Source organism: Engraulis encrasicolus, chromosome 20 (assembly GCF_034702125.1).
Source record: "Engraulis encrasicolus isolate BLACKSEA-1 chromosome 20, IST_EnEncr_1.0, whole genome shotgun sequence".
NCBI lineage: Eukaryota > Metazoa > Chordata > Actinopteri > Clupeiformes > Engraulidae > Engraulis > Engraulis encrasicolus.
In genome coordinates, this window is record NC_085876.1 from 17,494,911 (window position 1) to 17,511,549 (window position 16,639).

The 16,639-nt window shown below is 44.3% G+C and overlaps 1 protein-coding gene across 1 annotated transcript; it reads left to right on the forward strand.

The window, feature by feature from the left end:
* The first annotated feature begins 2,433 nt into the window (after positions 1-2,433).
* LOC134436824 (M1-specific T cell receptor beta chain-like) lies at positions 2,434-12,238 on the forward strand. Its single transcript, XM_063186174.1, has 4 exons — positions 2,434-2,506; positions 3,064-3,387; positions 3,695-4,033; positions 12,119-12,238. Exons 1-4 carry the CDS (start codon positions 2,434-2,436, stop codon positions 12,229-12,231), a joined length of 849 nt encoding a protein of 282 aa, XP_063042244.1. The 3' UTR covers positions 12,232-12,238.
* The last annotated feature ends 4,401 nt before the right edge of the window (positions 12,239-16,639 follow it).

Here is a 16,639-nt window from a genome sequence, read left to right on the forward strand (position 1 = left end):
ATTCATTTATCATCGGTGCAAATAAATGCATGTGTGCTTCTTTGAAATTGGACTTGGACAAGGATTTCAGTGATATGTGGACCTTTAAGAAGAACAGTAACATTTTTAATATTTCAACGAATAAAAAATATAGGCCTATATCCACAATATGCGTAGCAATATCTGTTGAACGTACAACATAAAAGTAAGTTTTATAATATAGTAGATTTATATTACATACGTACATGTATTTTCTCAGTTTTGGGAAAATTAGGGTGGTGCCGAAATGAGTACACCCCATTGAAAGTCTCAGAGGAAAGCTACATTTTAGTAATTGAGCAAGCATCAGTCTCAAACGAGTTTAAGGACTCACATTTTGTATCCAACAGTTGGCTATAAAACTGGGCATCACTCTGGAGTGTACCACCATAATTTCATTAAAAATGTAAAAAATATATAAATTTGAGTCATAGGGCCTATAATCAAACTTACTTTTTCTGTTGTAAGCTTCACAGATATTGGATTAAACACACCCTGTGCACATTTTGAAAATAACTTGTTTATTGAAATATTGTTCAAAATGTTTTCCAAAATGGGTGTATTCATTATTGCTGAGCACTGAATACATCTGAATTATCCAGCATATTTACATGATATTACAGGTGTATATAGAATAGATAAAAGCAATGTGGCTTTATAAAACAATGCCAGCAAATGAAAAAAAAAAGTGAGTGAGCATGACTTGCCTGCTAGTGCGTAGCATCTTACTGCAGATGGGGTCGTCAGCGGGCCTATTCACTATTTGCTGAAAATACTCAATACATCATAACAACATTGCTATGACGTGACCCTTAAGACGTGGCTTTATAAATTTGTTGTTACCAGTATGATAATGACCAAGTTGCGGTGCATTACTAAAGGGCCTGTGTTGTGTCATAGTATTGTAGTGCTATGGTAGTTACATTTCAATTACAGCGTGCCACTAGAGGTACGGCGTGCATTAAGGGGTTACGTAACAGATTAAGACATACGTACACATTTCAATTTTGGTGACAGTAAGGTTATAACATAGCTAAGGGTCACTTTATAGCAGGGGTGGGAAACCCTTTTCATCCGAAGGGCCTTCAAGGGCCGTATATGAACATAACCCAGGATTTCCCCCTGCACTTTAGGCCTATATTGAAGGTGGCCACCTTTACAACAGGCATGACCTTCACTATTTTCCTGTGAAAATATAATGGCTATTTTGTATATTGTATAATTGTAATTGTATTGCAAATGTAATTTCTAACATTTCTTTACAAAACATGTCATATTTCATGTGAAACTGCATAACATTCAAATTGTGTCGGGGCCTGTATAAGACGGCCTCAGGGACCTCGAGACACAAGTTCCCCTTCATAGCAACAGAGCAATTGTGCATAAGCGTATATATAATGACATTCTGAGAAAAACAACAGAGATGGTCTCTCACAGGGCTGGGCCTGGCATACGCGTCTTTAGTTCCCTGTGAGACTCAGCAGTTGTGAATTTCTTTTTGTGTCAGCAGGTTCTTCCCGGAGGTGTGAAGACAGGATGTGAGCGACACGGCAAGCTGTGGTCGGGGGGCCGTGGCTGGGCATTTCCCCCGACCCCGCTCCATATAGGCTACTGTACGTGGCTCCACACCAGGCAGCACACAGCTTTGTGGCCACCCCACTGCTGTGCTGTGCTGTGTTATGCTGTGTGTGTGTGTGTGTGTGTGTGTGTGTGTGTGTGTGTGTTGTGTTGTGTTGTGTTGTGTTGTGTTGTGTTGTGTTGTGTTGTGTTGTGTTGTGTTGTGCTGTGCTGTGTGTGTGTGTGTGTGTGTGTGTGTGTGTGTGTGTGTGTGTGTGTGTGTGTGTGTGTGTGTGTGTGTGTGTGTGTGTGAGAGAGAGAGAGTGCTGCAACACAACGCCCACTGAATGTTAGGGGTACAGTTTCCTGTCAGAGCTGTAAAGTCAGCAATGTGACATTTTCTATTTCAAAAGTGGGACTTGGCACCTTGCCCCATTTGGCCTTTTCCATTTGCTGTTACTTTTCTTGTCTTTGAGACCTGTTGATGCAACTTTCAAGACAACATATTCTTTTACCAGGCTTACAGATTACAATTAAACGGGTTAAAATAGCTATAACAATGCATTTTCTCAGAGACGCGGGATACTCGACTGAGATAAAATTAAAATGATGTTGTTCTAGAGAGTGATACTTAAAAGCATACAGAATCAGAGTAGATATTCCTCTATCGTATTAATACTGTGTATGTATGTGCACGTTTATGTATTGCACTGTATGTGTATACTACTGTTGCCAAGGTGGTCATAATGTTTTTTCAAAAGTAGACTACTGTACTGCCTAGCGTCTGAGGTCAGTTGTAGGAAATGAACATACTGCACTGTTTCAGGTGCAGCCTCTCAGATCAGATGAAATGAAGACATGTGTATCCCGGTCAAGCTCAGAATAGCTATGACGGCAAGTCATCTGCTCTTGTGCGCGGTTCTTGCTCAAGGTACTGTAGCACACCTTTTTATACATATATAAATTGTTCTTCTTTTTTGTAAATTCTTCAAAGGAAATACTACATCAACAACACATTTCAAGAACTTAAACACACATCAAATTATAGACATACATATCCAACTAGGCTGGATTTATTGTTTATAAAGATACTTTTGAGTGAAATTGTACCATGTTTACCATCATCCGTGTAAAATCTCTTATTGTGTGTCTGTCTCTCTGCCTGCCTGTCTGTATCCCTGTCTCTCTGTATGTCTCTCTACCTGCTTGTCTCTCTGTCTGTCTCCCTGTCTCTGTCTGCCTGTCGGCCTTTCTGTCTGTCTGTATTCCTGCTTGCCTGTCTGTCTGTCTGTATCCCTGTCTGTCTGTCTCTCTGCCTGTCTCTGTACCTACTTGTCTCACTGTCTGTCTGTCTGTCTGTCTGTCTCTATGCCTTCCTGTCTGTCTGTCTGTCTACCTACTTGTCTCCCCGTCTGTCTGTCTATCTGTCTCTATGCTTGCCTGTCTGTGTGTCTGTCTGTCTCTATTCCTGCCTGTCTGCCTGTCTAGCGAATTCCTTCATTGTGACCCAGTCTCCCGACGTGGAGGTGACACTGGGCAGCTCTGCATCACTGCACTGTGACATCGGGGAACTCTACTCCAAATGCTCACGAGTGGTTTGGCTGAAGCTGGACCCAAGGAAGCCCATGGCACTCCACATGTCAGACAGAGTGGAGAAGGTTGACCAGAGTAATGGGAAGGACATCACGTGGGTCAGTGTGTGTAGGGCCACCATCCCAGATGCTACCATGAACGATGCAGGCATGTATTACTGTGTGGTGTCACAAGGAAGTTTTGCACATGTTGGCAATGGGACACGGCTCACTGTAACAGGTGGGTAACAGTCAGTGAAAAATCTGTTATTTATTTACTTTCTCTGTCTGCATGGTACAAGGAAATGTAATGTGATTTCTAAATAATGAGGTGTGTGTGTGTGTGTGCGTGCGTGTGCACCTGCACATACTACAAGTAGCCTACGGTGAAAAGTTAATTTAGTGTGATTCTTAAAGGGGCCCTAAAGAGACCTCAAAGGCTGATTTGAAAATTCTTAATCCCACATCTCATCACCCCTCTCTGCCTCTCACTCTGCCAGTTGAAACAGCAGTGAACCTACTTTTGATGCAACCATTTTCTCTGACAGAGCCGGTGAGTTCTTCCCTCCATGGAAAGGAGTTACCTCCTTCCATCGAAATTGTCCCGCCCGTGGCCTACACCTCCGCAGTGCTGCTCCTGTGCCTCGTGTCGGGAGTCCACCCCTCACAGGCCCGTGTCTCCTGGTTAATCGAGGGCTCTGTGGAGGGCGGATGGGCCGTCGCCGCCCTAGAGGAGGACAATGGTCATGGTCCGCCGAGGCGCTTCACCCAGAAGAACCAGGTCCTGATTCCGGCGGAGACATGGGAGCGAGGCGTGGCGTGTTCCTGCGTGGTGCAGATTGCTGGGCAGAGCTTCTCCAAGACGCTGCACTACAGCAGAGAACCTGGTGCGGTATATGACCTTTGCTTTTTATCCAGCTAAGATACCGTGTTATAAATATGCTGCTACCAGAATACATGGGTTCTAAATTTTAGTTTTCCTCTGGCTGCACGAACCTAGCCGTGCACAACTCAACCTCTGATTGTTGGAAACCGCAAAAAAATTGCTCATGTGGTTGGCTGCCAGTATCTTGCACCTCCTCACGACATCGTGTTTACAAACACTATGAACCCATGTTTGTCAATGACCAAGTTGTAGTGCATTACTAAAGACACCGGGAGCCACTACTTTCCTGTCCTCCCTCATACTGCCTGTCTTGGCCTCACTAAGAGTTAGCTATCCAAGCAGCTAAACAGATACTCATCAACTCCACAGAAGTAGTTTCTTTCTTGTGATTTTAATGAATAAAGTTGTGAAACTGAAATACAAGCATATGAAAAACATACATCAGAAAATGTACATGAATAGACATGAAATACTGCTAAGCTAAGCTACACCATGTGTTTCCTATGGCATTGTGAAAATAGTTCGTTTTTAATAGCATTTTTAATCTACTAACATCAAAATATGAATTTCCTGCATGAAATAAGGTAAACAAATACTTACAGACGTTGCTTGAACAAACATGGACACAAACTGAAGTCAAAATGAGGAGGGGAAGACAAAGGCAGCTGTCTCCACCGCTGCCACGGACGAACTGATTTCTGTAACTAAGCTGCAGGCGATTTCCTACTCAAATCGCATGTCAAAATAAAAGTCTCTCAAAATCGTTTTTGTAATAAGAGTCATAACAACAAAGCAGGTACATTAGTCTTACCAGAAATGTTACCAATGACAATTGCATGAAAAGAAAAATATTAAATGCAAACCATGACACTCCCCGCCTGGGGTCTGTAAGAACCCACAATTAACTATCTTCATTGCAGGTGCGGTCTTCGGACAGAAGCAGGACCACTTCTGTGACGGGACGAGAGAAAGTCTTTTTGTTTCCATCCCTCGCAGTAGTCACCTCGACCTTCCGGACTAGTCCATCTTGCCCTGGGAAAGTCTTTGTGATGACAGCGATGGGCCACTCGTTTCTCTTTGATTGAGAATCTTTGAGTAGAACTACGTCTCCGCATTTCAAGCTGGGCTTCTTGTCCTGCCACTTTTGACGGAGCTGCAACGTGTGAAGGTACTCGCGCCTCCACTTGCCCCAGAAGATGTCAGCCAGATTTTGGACTCTCTTCCATTCTTCCTTGTACCTAGCCCCACCCTCGAAGTTGCCAGGAGGAGGAGGGGCTGACCCCGTCTTCAAGGTCAGGAGCATGGATGGAGTGAGGATCAAAGTTGACTCTGGGTCTGACGATACTGGGATGAGTGGTCGAGCGTTCATCACTGCAGCTACCTCGGCCATAAGTGTAGACAAGACCTCATGTGTCAGCTGGGCTCTTTGCTCTTGTAGCATACAGTCGAGAATGCGCCTGGCGATCCCGATCATCCGCTCCCAGGCTCCACCCATATGGGATGAATGGGGCGGATTGAACACCCAGGTGCAGTTCTGGTCGCTGAGGTATCTCTCGACACTCTCTGGGGATGCGTCAGTGCTGGACATTTGCAGTTCCCGTGAGGCACCTACAAAGTTCGTCCCACAGTCGGAACGGATCTGCCGTGCAGGACCTCGGATGGCGAAGAGACGTCTCAAAGCGTTGATGAAACTACTGGCAGTCATCGTCTCGATCAACTCAATGTGCACTGCTCGCGTACACATGCATGAAAACATCACTGCCCATCTCTTGGAATTGGCGTGTCCTCCTCTAGTGCGGCGTGAAGTAACCTCCCATGGACCGAATACGTCAACACCGACGTATGTGAAGGGTGGTGCTACCTGTAGCCGCTCAGTTGGTAAGTCTCCCATTTGCTGCTGTTCTGTTTTTCCCCGCAGCTTCTTGCAGGTCACACACTTGAACAGAAGACTGGCGATGCTTCGTTTTGCACCAACTATCCAGAAGCCTGCTGACCTGATGGCACCTTCTGTAAAATGCCTGCCCTGGTGTTTCACAGCTTCATGGTAGTGGCGTATGAGAAGCACTGACAGGTGATGACGACTGGGGACAATGATGGGATTGACATAATCCAAGTCTAGGCCGGAGTGCCTTATGCGGCCTCCAACTCTCAACAGTCCATCTGAGTCGAGAATCGGGTTCAGTTTGCACAGGCTGCTTGATGAGGAAATGTTCGAGCCCTCTTGAATGCACTTGATCTCTTCTTGATAGCGCACTCTCTGGACACTCTTCAGAATGCACTCTCTGGCTTGTGCCATCTCTTCCACCGAGGGCGGACAGATGTGCCAACCTCTGCAGCTGTTGGTGGGAGTAGAGTGAGAAAAGGTGCGAGCAATGTGGATCAAGTGAGCTATTGCTCTGGTCAGACTGCTTAACTTGGAGAAGCGCTCGAAGCGCTCAGGCTGCACAGTATCTTCAGGGATGTGCACAATGTTTGCCGTCACCTGGGGACGTATCTCAGAGTCTGCCGCAGGATCGACAAGGTCGTAGGCCTCTTGAGGCTCGGAGGGGTACAGAGATGGCTTGGTGAGAAAGGCTGGTCCTTTAAGCCATGTCGTGCTGCTGAGAAGAGCCGCTGGCACAGAGCGAGAGCCGTAGTCCGCTGGATTCAACTCCGAAGGTACGTATCTCCACTGTCCAGAGCATGGTGAGTGCCGTATGCGGTGGACTCTGTTGTGCACATAAACGTAGAACCTCCGTGTCTGGTTGTGGAGGTATCCTAACACCACCTTGCTGTCAGTGTAGTACACTACGTTGTCGAACGTCACATCCATCTCTGTTGTGATCATCTCTGCCATCTCCACGGCGAGCACTGCCGCGCAGAGTTCAAGCCTCGGAATCGTTAAGTCAGGTTGAGGCGCCAACTTCGCTTTCCCATACACAAAGCCAGTCTCTACATGCCCCTCTTGAGATGAGACTCGGATGTATGCCACTGCAGCCACAGCTTTCACTGATGCATCAGCAAACACGCAAAGCTCCTTTCGCTGGGCCCCTGATGTAGAAATGGGTGTGTAGACACGTGGGATCTGAAGTTCCTCTAGGTCTTGTAATGAGTCTCTCCATTTCATCCACTCTGCTTCCATGTGGTGTGGGAGAGGCGAGTCCCAGTCGCATGCCAGGCTGGTGAGCTCTCTCAAGAGCAGTCTGCCCTGAATGGTTACTGGGGCTAGGAACCCTAGTGGGTCGTAGACACTGTTCACGGTCGACAGCACCCCCCTCCGGGTAAAGGGTTTCTGCTCACAGGTGATTCGGAACGTGAATGTGTCCATTGAGATGTTCCAGGACAATCCCAGACTGCGTTGGATAGGCAGGTCATCCGCGAAGAGATCCAGGTCTTCAATATTTTGAGCACGATCACCAGGCGGAAAGGCTTCCAGGACTGCAGGTCGATTGGAAGTGAGCTTGTGTAGCCTGATGTTCGAGGCTGCAAGCATTTGTTGAGTTTGCTTTACGACATTGATGGCTTCTTCTTCAGTGCTGAATGATTTCAGTCCATCATCCACGTAAAACTCGCGTTCAACAAATCTTCGAGCTGCAGGACCAAACTCTGCTTCACCTTCTTCGCCAGCCCTTCGTAAGCCGTATATGGCGACGGCAGGTGAGGGACTGTTTCCGAAGGTGTGGACTCTCATCCGATACTCTGTGACTTCACGTGTCATGTCATTGTTCTGGTACCACAGAAAGCGAAGGAAGTCTCTGTGGTCCTCCTTCACCACGAAGCAATGAAACATGTGTTCGATATCAGCTGTGACAGCCACCGCTTCTTTCCTGAACCTCATGAGCAAGCCCACTAGGCTGTTGTTGAGGTCGGGGCCTGTAATGAGGACGTCGTTGAGTGACACTCCGTCATAGGCTGCACTGGAATCGAAGACGATGCGGATCTTGTCTGGCTTTTTCGGATGGTAGACTCCGAACAGAGGTAAGTACCAGCATTCTTTGTTTGCTTGGAGTGGTGGTGCGACCTCTGCGTGTTGTCGCTTGAGCATGTTCTCCATGAAGTCCAAGAAGTGCGCCTTCATGGCAGGTTTCTTGTCCAGTGACCTCCGTAGGGACATGAGCCGGTCATAGGCGAGCTGCCTGTTGTTGGGTAGCCGTCTCCTCGGCGAATGGAAAGGTAGAGGACCAACCCAGTTGTTGGCGTCATCTTGATGGAACTCCTCATCCATGATTCGCAGGAACTCCATGTCCTCAACTGAAGGTCCAAGCTTGTGGTCGTCTGAGGTGCGATCGAAGATACCTTGACCCAGGCTCTCAACGTTGAGAGGTGTCATCGTGCTGTATGCTCGGCTAAGCGCTAGCTGATGACGACTGTTGGGCTTTTCTGCGTAGGTTTCTTTCACCTTGATTTGACCACTGCACGGCTGAAGGTAGCTTGTACGACCGTTTTCCAACACTGTGGTCTTGAAGCTGTTCACCTGGAGAGGTCTGTGGGTGGATCCAAGACAAACGTTTCCGACGATTACCCACCCCAAATCCAGTTTCTGTGCAAATGGGGTGTTGCCCACACCGTTGATCTGATCTCTGACTTTGTGCACCCTTAGGATGTCCCGGCCTAACAAGAGGAGGATGTCGGCGTCAGGATCCAAAGGTGGGATTTCATCCGCAATGCACTTCAGATGAGTGTGGTGGCGGGCAGCTTCTGGCGTAGGTATTTCGGAGCGGTTGCTTGGGAGCTGATCACACTCAAGAAGAGTAGGTAAGGAAAGACTCAGCTTCTTGTCGACTGACTCAATGGTGAATCCGCAAGCCCTTCTCCCGGACATCTCCGTTAGCCCGGCACATGTCTTCAATGTGTATGCATGCGAAGATCCCTTGATCTGAAAGACGTCGAAGAACTTGGAGCGAGCAAGAGAGCGGTTGCTCTGATCGTCCAGAATGACGTACATTGTCTTGGACTGTTCTTGGCATCCAGCAGGGTACACATTGACTAGGCTGATTTTGGAACATGCTCGTGGGCTTACTCCTTCTCCACACACCTGTGTACACTTTGAAGTCACCTCTTGGCTGTCCGCTTTGTCGCCCTCCCCGCCATGGCTTGCTGGGGGAGGAGACGCTTTGGGTGGCCAAGGGGCTGGACCGGGATGGAGTGCTGATACGTGGGCATCACTTTCACATTCGGTACATTTGATTTCAGCTGTACAATCTTTAGCCAGGTGCTGAGTAGAGGAGCAGCAACGGAAACAGATGGAGTACTTCTTGAGTAGCTGCTTACGCTCATCCATTGCCTTCAGTCTGAACCCGCGACACTTCTTGAGCGGATGTGGCTTTTGGTGGATCGGACACTGTTTACCTGGGTTCACTGCACTGTTCTCGTTCTCACTGGGTGACTCTCCAGTAGAAGAGACTTGCGTCTTGTGGACCGCCACAGGTGTTTTAGCTGACCGGTCTGAGTAGCCCTTTTTCACATTTGCAGGTGTAGACGAAGAAGCGAAGAGATTGAAGCTTGGGTCTGTGCGTGCTTTAGCCTCTGTGAGAACAAACTTCACAAACACAGAGAATGGTGGAAAGCTGACAAGATGAGTGCGTTTGTATCTTGAGCCATACGATATCCACTTCTCTCGTATGTTGTGGGGCAATTTCTCCACTATGGGGTGTATGCCTCTGGCAGTGTCTAAGTATGACAGGCCTGGTAGACTGCCGTCTAGCTTAGCATACTCCAGCTCTGACAGTAGATCTGCTAGGTCACGCAGCTTCCGTGGGTCATTAGATGAAACCTTGGGGAACTTTTCCACCTTTGTGAAAAGTGCGTGCTCTATAGCCTCAGGTGAGCCGTAATTCTCCTCGAGCCGTTCCCAGGCCAATGACAATCCAGCTGGCGGGTGTCGAATGTTGACAGCTTTAATTCGCTTGATTTGCTCAGCCGAGTCCTTGCCCAGGTACTTCACAAGAAGATCCAGCTCTTCTGCTGCGGACAGGTCTAAGCCAGCTATTGCACTCTTGAATGACGCCTTCCATGCCCAGTAGTTTATGGGCTGGTCATCAAATGAGCTGAGCCCTGACGTTACCATGCGGCTGCGTGCTAAGAATTTAGCAAGATCGCTGGTGAGATTGAATGATTGGTAATCTGGTGGCACAGTATTGGTATGGTCAGGCACTCTGGGGCTAGAACGCCGGGGAGCAGGTACAGGTGGAGGACCATTGCTTGAGCGAGGTTGTGGGCTGCTATCTCGCTGGGCGCTTAGAAGAGGAGGCGGGCCATAATCAGCAGCTGTGTGATTTATTGGCGCTTGTAGATCTGTAGCAGCGTGGGGATTTGGTGTGCTAACATCTGCATTCCTCATCTGATATGGTGTGGTACCTGTATTAACACTCCTTTGTTCCAGCACATATTTTGTAAGAAGTTGTTGTTTAGCTTCGTCGAGATCTGAACTAGAGGCATTACTCTTTATCTCATAGCCCATTTCCATTAATCCAGCTTCTAGTGTCTGCATTTCAGCTATTGCTGCTTCTAGCTCTTCATCTGCTTTGAGCGTATCCAGTGCGGCTTGCAGACGTGCTTGTTCCAGCTTAATTTCTGCCTCTTTTTTTATGAATGTTGCTCTAGTTTGAGCGGCGTCGGCTTTAGCCTTAGCTTGCAAAAACACAATGCTAGATCTGGAGCTAACTGAAGCTTGGGCACCATGAGATGCATGTGATTGAGTCTCAAATCTCGCTGGTCTGCGCTCCATCATTTAGATAGTACTTGAAAGACAGTTCAGTAAATGTAAGCCAGTTGTGAGTTGGTTTGCCACTTAGCTTTGAAACAGCGCTGCTCCATGCTTGTTGTGATGCCGTCTTTTCACTGTCTTGGCCTCACTAAGAGTTAGCTATCCAAGCAGCTAAACAGATACTCATCAACTCCACAGAAGTAGTTTCTTTCTTGTGATTTTAATGAATAAAGTTGTGAAACTGAAATACAAGCATATGAAAAACATACATCAGAAAATGTACATGAATAGACATGAAATACTGCTAAGCTAAGCTACACCATGTGTTTCCTATGGCATTGTGAAAATAGTTCGTTTTTAATAGCATTTTTAATCTACTAACATCAAAATATGAATTTCCTGCATGAAATAAGGTAAACAAATACTTACAGACGTTGCTTGAACAAACATGGACACAAACTGAAGTCAAAATGAGGAGTGGAAGACAAAGGCAGCGGTCTCCACTGCAGCTACGGACGAACTGATTTCTGTAACTAAGCTTCAGGCGATTTCCTACTCAAATTGCATGTCAAAATAAAAGTATCCCAAAATCGTTTTTGTAATAAGAGTCATAACAACAAAGCAGGTACATTGTTCTTACCAGAAATGTAACCAATGACAATTGCATGAAAGGAAAAATACTAAATGCAAACCATGACACTGCCCTTACAAAATGAAGGCATAAATCCCCAAAAAATAGCTTTAAAAAAGAGAGAAGAATCTTCAGTTTGCCAGTGGAGGAACTCCTTAAAGCTCTCTGAGGAACCTTCAGATGTTTCTTGGAGGAACATTCACATTTTGTCAGTGTTTTTGCTGCACGTTAAAAGAGATATCTCTATATTGTGACCAGGGCTCTGAATTAACACCAGCCAACCGGCCAAATGCTGGTGAAATTTCAGTTTGGCTTTTAGAAAATTCCAACTTACTGGCCACTTTGACCCATTTGTGAATGTGTTTGGCTAGTAAGATTAACATCTTCTAGCCATGTTGACTGGTGATGAAAAAAGTTAATTTAGAGCCCTGATTGTGACCCATGGCATCATCAAGACATTATGTATCAAATGAATCCTACTATTTTCATCTAAACATGTAGAACCATACTCGCATTTCGCACAAAGACAATTAGGTGATGGGGGCTGACTGGTTTATGAAGATATTCTTAGCAGCGTTAGCCAAATAGGGCCTAAGATTTGCTGTTACTGTACACGTTTGTGTATCTGCATCTGTAAAGTGTGCAGCATTATGTCAGAATTGGTTTTACTTTAAAAAATAAAGAAACCTTGAAAAACTTTGATTGCATTACCTAACCTAACCAATATTTAAAATAAACGTGTCCATTTCATGTTTCTTGATCTTTCACAGACCGCTGTGATGCTGTGTTCTACATATACGTGGCTGCTTGGGTGATGTCCAGCTTATTTCTTCTAATGCTGCTGGGAGTGATGGCAGTACACCTCTGCAGACCTGAAGCCTGACATTCAGTAGGCCTATATGTTGAAAATTACATTGAAATACTATTATTTCTACTAATGTGTCTTATTCTTACAGTATTAAAAAAGTGTTAAGTTTTGATTTTTTGACACCCAAGTGTTTTTACTTTTACACAAACATGTTTGTACATATGGATATATTTTATATATGTTTTTTGTACATACAATTGTTTTTCAAAGGACTTTGATGTACCACATTTCTTCTGTACTATTACAGCATTGTATTGTATTGTATTGTAGAGTTCTCTAATAAGTAATTGCTTTTAGAATTAGATTTTTGTTGTTGTTGGAATCCATTTTTACTAGTAGTCTAATAGCTTAGCTCCAAAATATAAAGAAATCGTTCAGTTTGTGATACAAGCATGAAAATTGGTACACATATAGCCAAAGGCATTCCAAAAAGAACTGGATATGGAGCCATCGTGAATTTTCAACATGGTGGCCATGGCAGCCATTTTTCAAAATGGCCGCCAGCCACAACAGTTTTCTTGGATATAATATATTTTAGACATATTTACCATTCATACCACTTGGTAAATGTGATATGGATAATAGAAAAGTTGTCATGAATATTCAAGATGGCCCCCATTTTCAAGATGGCAGCCGTCACTTGTATGATTTATCTGATATAGGTGATATCGGTGTCAAATCAGTCATTTTTCATGATGCAGAATTCAAATTTGTAACTTTGGAATTAACCAGAAGCTTCCTTTTATCTCATTCTATACTTAATATACAGTATAGTATCACTGTTTCTTTCAAGATGGCAGCCCATGTCAGATAATCATACAATAGTGGAGTCTGTTAAGGGTTTTACCGTTACGGAAGTTAGAAAAGCACTTTGCATGGTGTTTCTTTAGGGTATATGCTGTAATTCTAGCCTAAGAGCCCTCAGATTTTTTTTCCTACTGTCATATACAATATGTCATGTTGTGTAATGCATTACATTGTTATTAAATGACATTATAGTAGCTGACAATGTTAATATAGTCCGGAACTCAGCAGAGATGAAAGGGCAGTGGTAGCCTGCTTGACCAGATTGATGAAACTACAAAAATGTACATAGTGGTGTGCATTGGCACTACCCTCAAGATTCGATTCGATTACGATTCGGGAGGTAGCGATTCGATTCGATTTGATTCAATTCTACAATGCATTGCAATGCATTACATTTCTACTGACAGCAAAGCAAATGTTTCATCAGTCATGATGAGGCAATACAAGTTGTCAGATACTGAACAACATTTTGCTGCCTGTTTTCTGAATCTGAATTCAAACGAGCATTTCCCACACTAAAACTATGGTGAGAATAGACGACTGCTGCTAATGCTTGCTGAGCAGCATCTGAATGGGGAAGTGTCAGTGCAAGATGATGTCCAAGGTAGCAGGTTCTCCATCCTCTAATTTCCCTGACAGATATTTTTTATTTGTATGAGAGAGGGTAAAGGACAGGACTTCTCCATATGAAGAACCCATAAGATCACCTAATTTTACATTCTCAAAAGTAGCATTGTGCATATTGAGTGCATTTCAGCCATCTTTAGAATGGCATTACAGATTACTCAATATACATGTATGTCTTCAGTTCAAATTAAATGGAAATGTTTTCTAAGTAGGTGTTGAGGCAGAGGTACGTATTTTTTTCCTGAATTTGCAAACAAGTCCTCACCAAGTAATTGTGTCACAAGTTGCATTACAGTTAGCTCAGTAATCATTGAGTACTTCAATTGGTACTTCAAAACTGACAGTTGATGGACAACATGTACCGTAGGTCTTTGCCACCCTTACATCTATATAAAACAACAACTCTCATATGGTATACAGGTATACTATAAAAGTAAGTCATTACTGTACTCATTTTCTTGATATGCAAGGCACACAAATAGTCTGGGAGGAAGGATAGTCTACCATACCCCCCACCCAAACAAAATGCCACATGACTTTTTTTTAACCTTCACGAATTTGAGTGGTAACAGTAACATAACTCATTCCCACACATTACACTTTTTTGCTTTATACATGACCTCAGAATGCTCTACATGTTTCAGTTCTATAGTTGTACAGTACAGTACAGTACAGTACAGTACAGTACAGTACAGTACAGTACAGTACAGTAGCATACAGTACGGTGCAGTATAGAAAAGTACAGTAGAGTACAGTAGCATACAGTACAGTGCAGTACAGTATATTACAGTAGTATACAGTACGGTGCAGTACAGTATAGTACAGTACAGTAGCATACAGTAGAGTACAGTACAGTAGCATACAGTATAGTGCAGTAGAGTACAGTACAGTATTTCACATTACAGTACAGTACAGTACAGTACAGTAGCATACAGTATAGTACAGTACAGTACAGTAGCATACAGTATAGTACAGTACAGTACAGTAGCATACAGTATAGTGTAGTAGAGTACAGTACAGTAGCATACAGTGTAGTATATCACATTACAGTACAGTACAGTATAGTACAGTACAGTGCAGTACTGGGTCCTAGCATGTTCTAAATTTCACGCTTTTGTCAGCTCCGTAACGCTAATGGCCTTTTTCTTGAAAATGGCGGCCATCTTGAATATTCATGACAACTTTTAAATGATCCATAAGACATTTACCAAATAGTATGAATGGTAAATGTGTCTAAAATGTCATATTATATCCATTACTCATAAGAAAACTGTTGTTGCTGGCGGCCATTTTGAAAAATGGCTGCTATGGCCACCATGTTGAAAATTCACGATGGCTCCATATCCAGTTCTTTTTAGAATGCCTTTGGCTATATGTGTACCAATTTTCATGCTTGTATCACAAACTGAACGATTGTTTTGGTTAGCCGCTGCACTATATAGCCTATATTCACTATTGTGTATAGAACCTCACTAAGATCACGATTAAACCCTACATGCAATCAAACACAACACAAGTCCTGTGAAACATTTGTAAATGACAAAAAAAACACTGCAAACTTTTTTTTAACCTCAACCTGTATTGTTTGTTTGTCACCTCAAGTGGTTGTGCTAGATTTGTCGGAACAAATTGTGTGGACGGACAAGAAGTGGTGTGTTCTTCTCGTCTCGTGTAGGCCTCCAGAAGTGCTGTCATGTGGTTTCACACTATTGCAAACTGCATGCGGCCGGTTCTCGCAAAAGGTGGTGTGGTTATTCGTATAATGTTACGGTCAGCAGAACAACAGGTTGTGTCTATAATGCTCTACATTCATGTCCTCTTTTTTTGTTTATGTTCTGAGAAATTGGCAGCAGTGGTGGCGTGCCCATGTTCCAGGAGCGTAAAGTATGCCCCCGCAGCCCCCGCGAGGAAGGGGGGCCCATACGAGGCGGATAGGCCCTTGACTTGAAGAAACGGGCCCCTCCACATGATATTACACCCTCTTTTTTCATTTGGGGGCCCATTCTTGGTAGCTTTTAGGGAGGCCTGAAGTACTTGTGTTACGCCAGTGCAATGTTCAATCACCACCTCATCACCTCACTACTTTACACTTTACACACAAAACAAAAATCAAAAAGCACATTTTTAATAGGCCTACAGATTTTAATATAAACACCATACCAGCAAAGATTTTTAAAACATCAGTTTAATGTGGAGTAGAGTATCATTTATTGATCCCGAAAGAAATTAAGGTATCAAGTAGCATACATACATAAATACAGAAGACGACACAAAGACATCACACATAACATTGCACATACTGTATATCCACCATACATATATTCACAGGTCGGATCTCTCTATCCCACTCACACACACACATACACACACACACACACACACACACACACACACACACACACACACACACACACACACACACACACACACACACACACACACACGCGCGCACACACACAAGATGAAAATAAAAATAAAAAACTAGAAAAACTAATGTAGGCCTTCATGATATGATTTGCATTAGAAGGAATTTGAGAGAAATTAAGAACGCTTTATGAACATTAATTGAACGGAATAATTCAAGTGATTACTTGATTGCTTGTGTTACTTGCATTTTGACTGCTATATATCCAACAGAAACACTCAGTTTAAACTGTGAAATCCAACAGTCGCTTCTACGGGTGTAACGCAAGTGCTTCAAGCCCCCCTGCAAGCAACCAAGAATGGGCCCCCGAACAAAAAAAGAGGGCCTAATATCATGTGGAGGTGACCAGTTTCTTCAAGTCAAGGGCTCATGTGGGCCCCCCTGCTTCGTGGGGGGGTATACTTTACGCCCCTGGTCGCTTCTCTTTTGACAAGTGGGGAGGACAGTGGTGGGTGTGAGTGTGGTGGGTCTGGGGGTGGTGTTTGCCCACAACAGACGAAGAGGTCAGTCTCATTTGTCCACTCATCTCTCTTACCTCTATACCTGGGCTCCATGTCAGTCAAC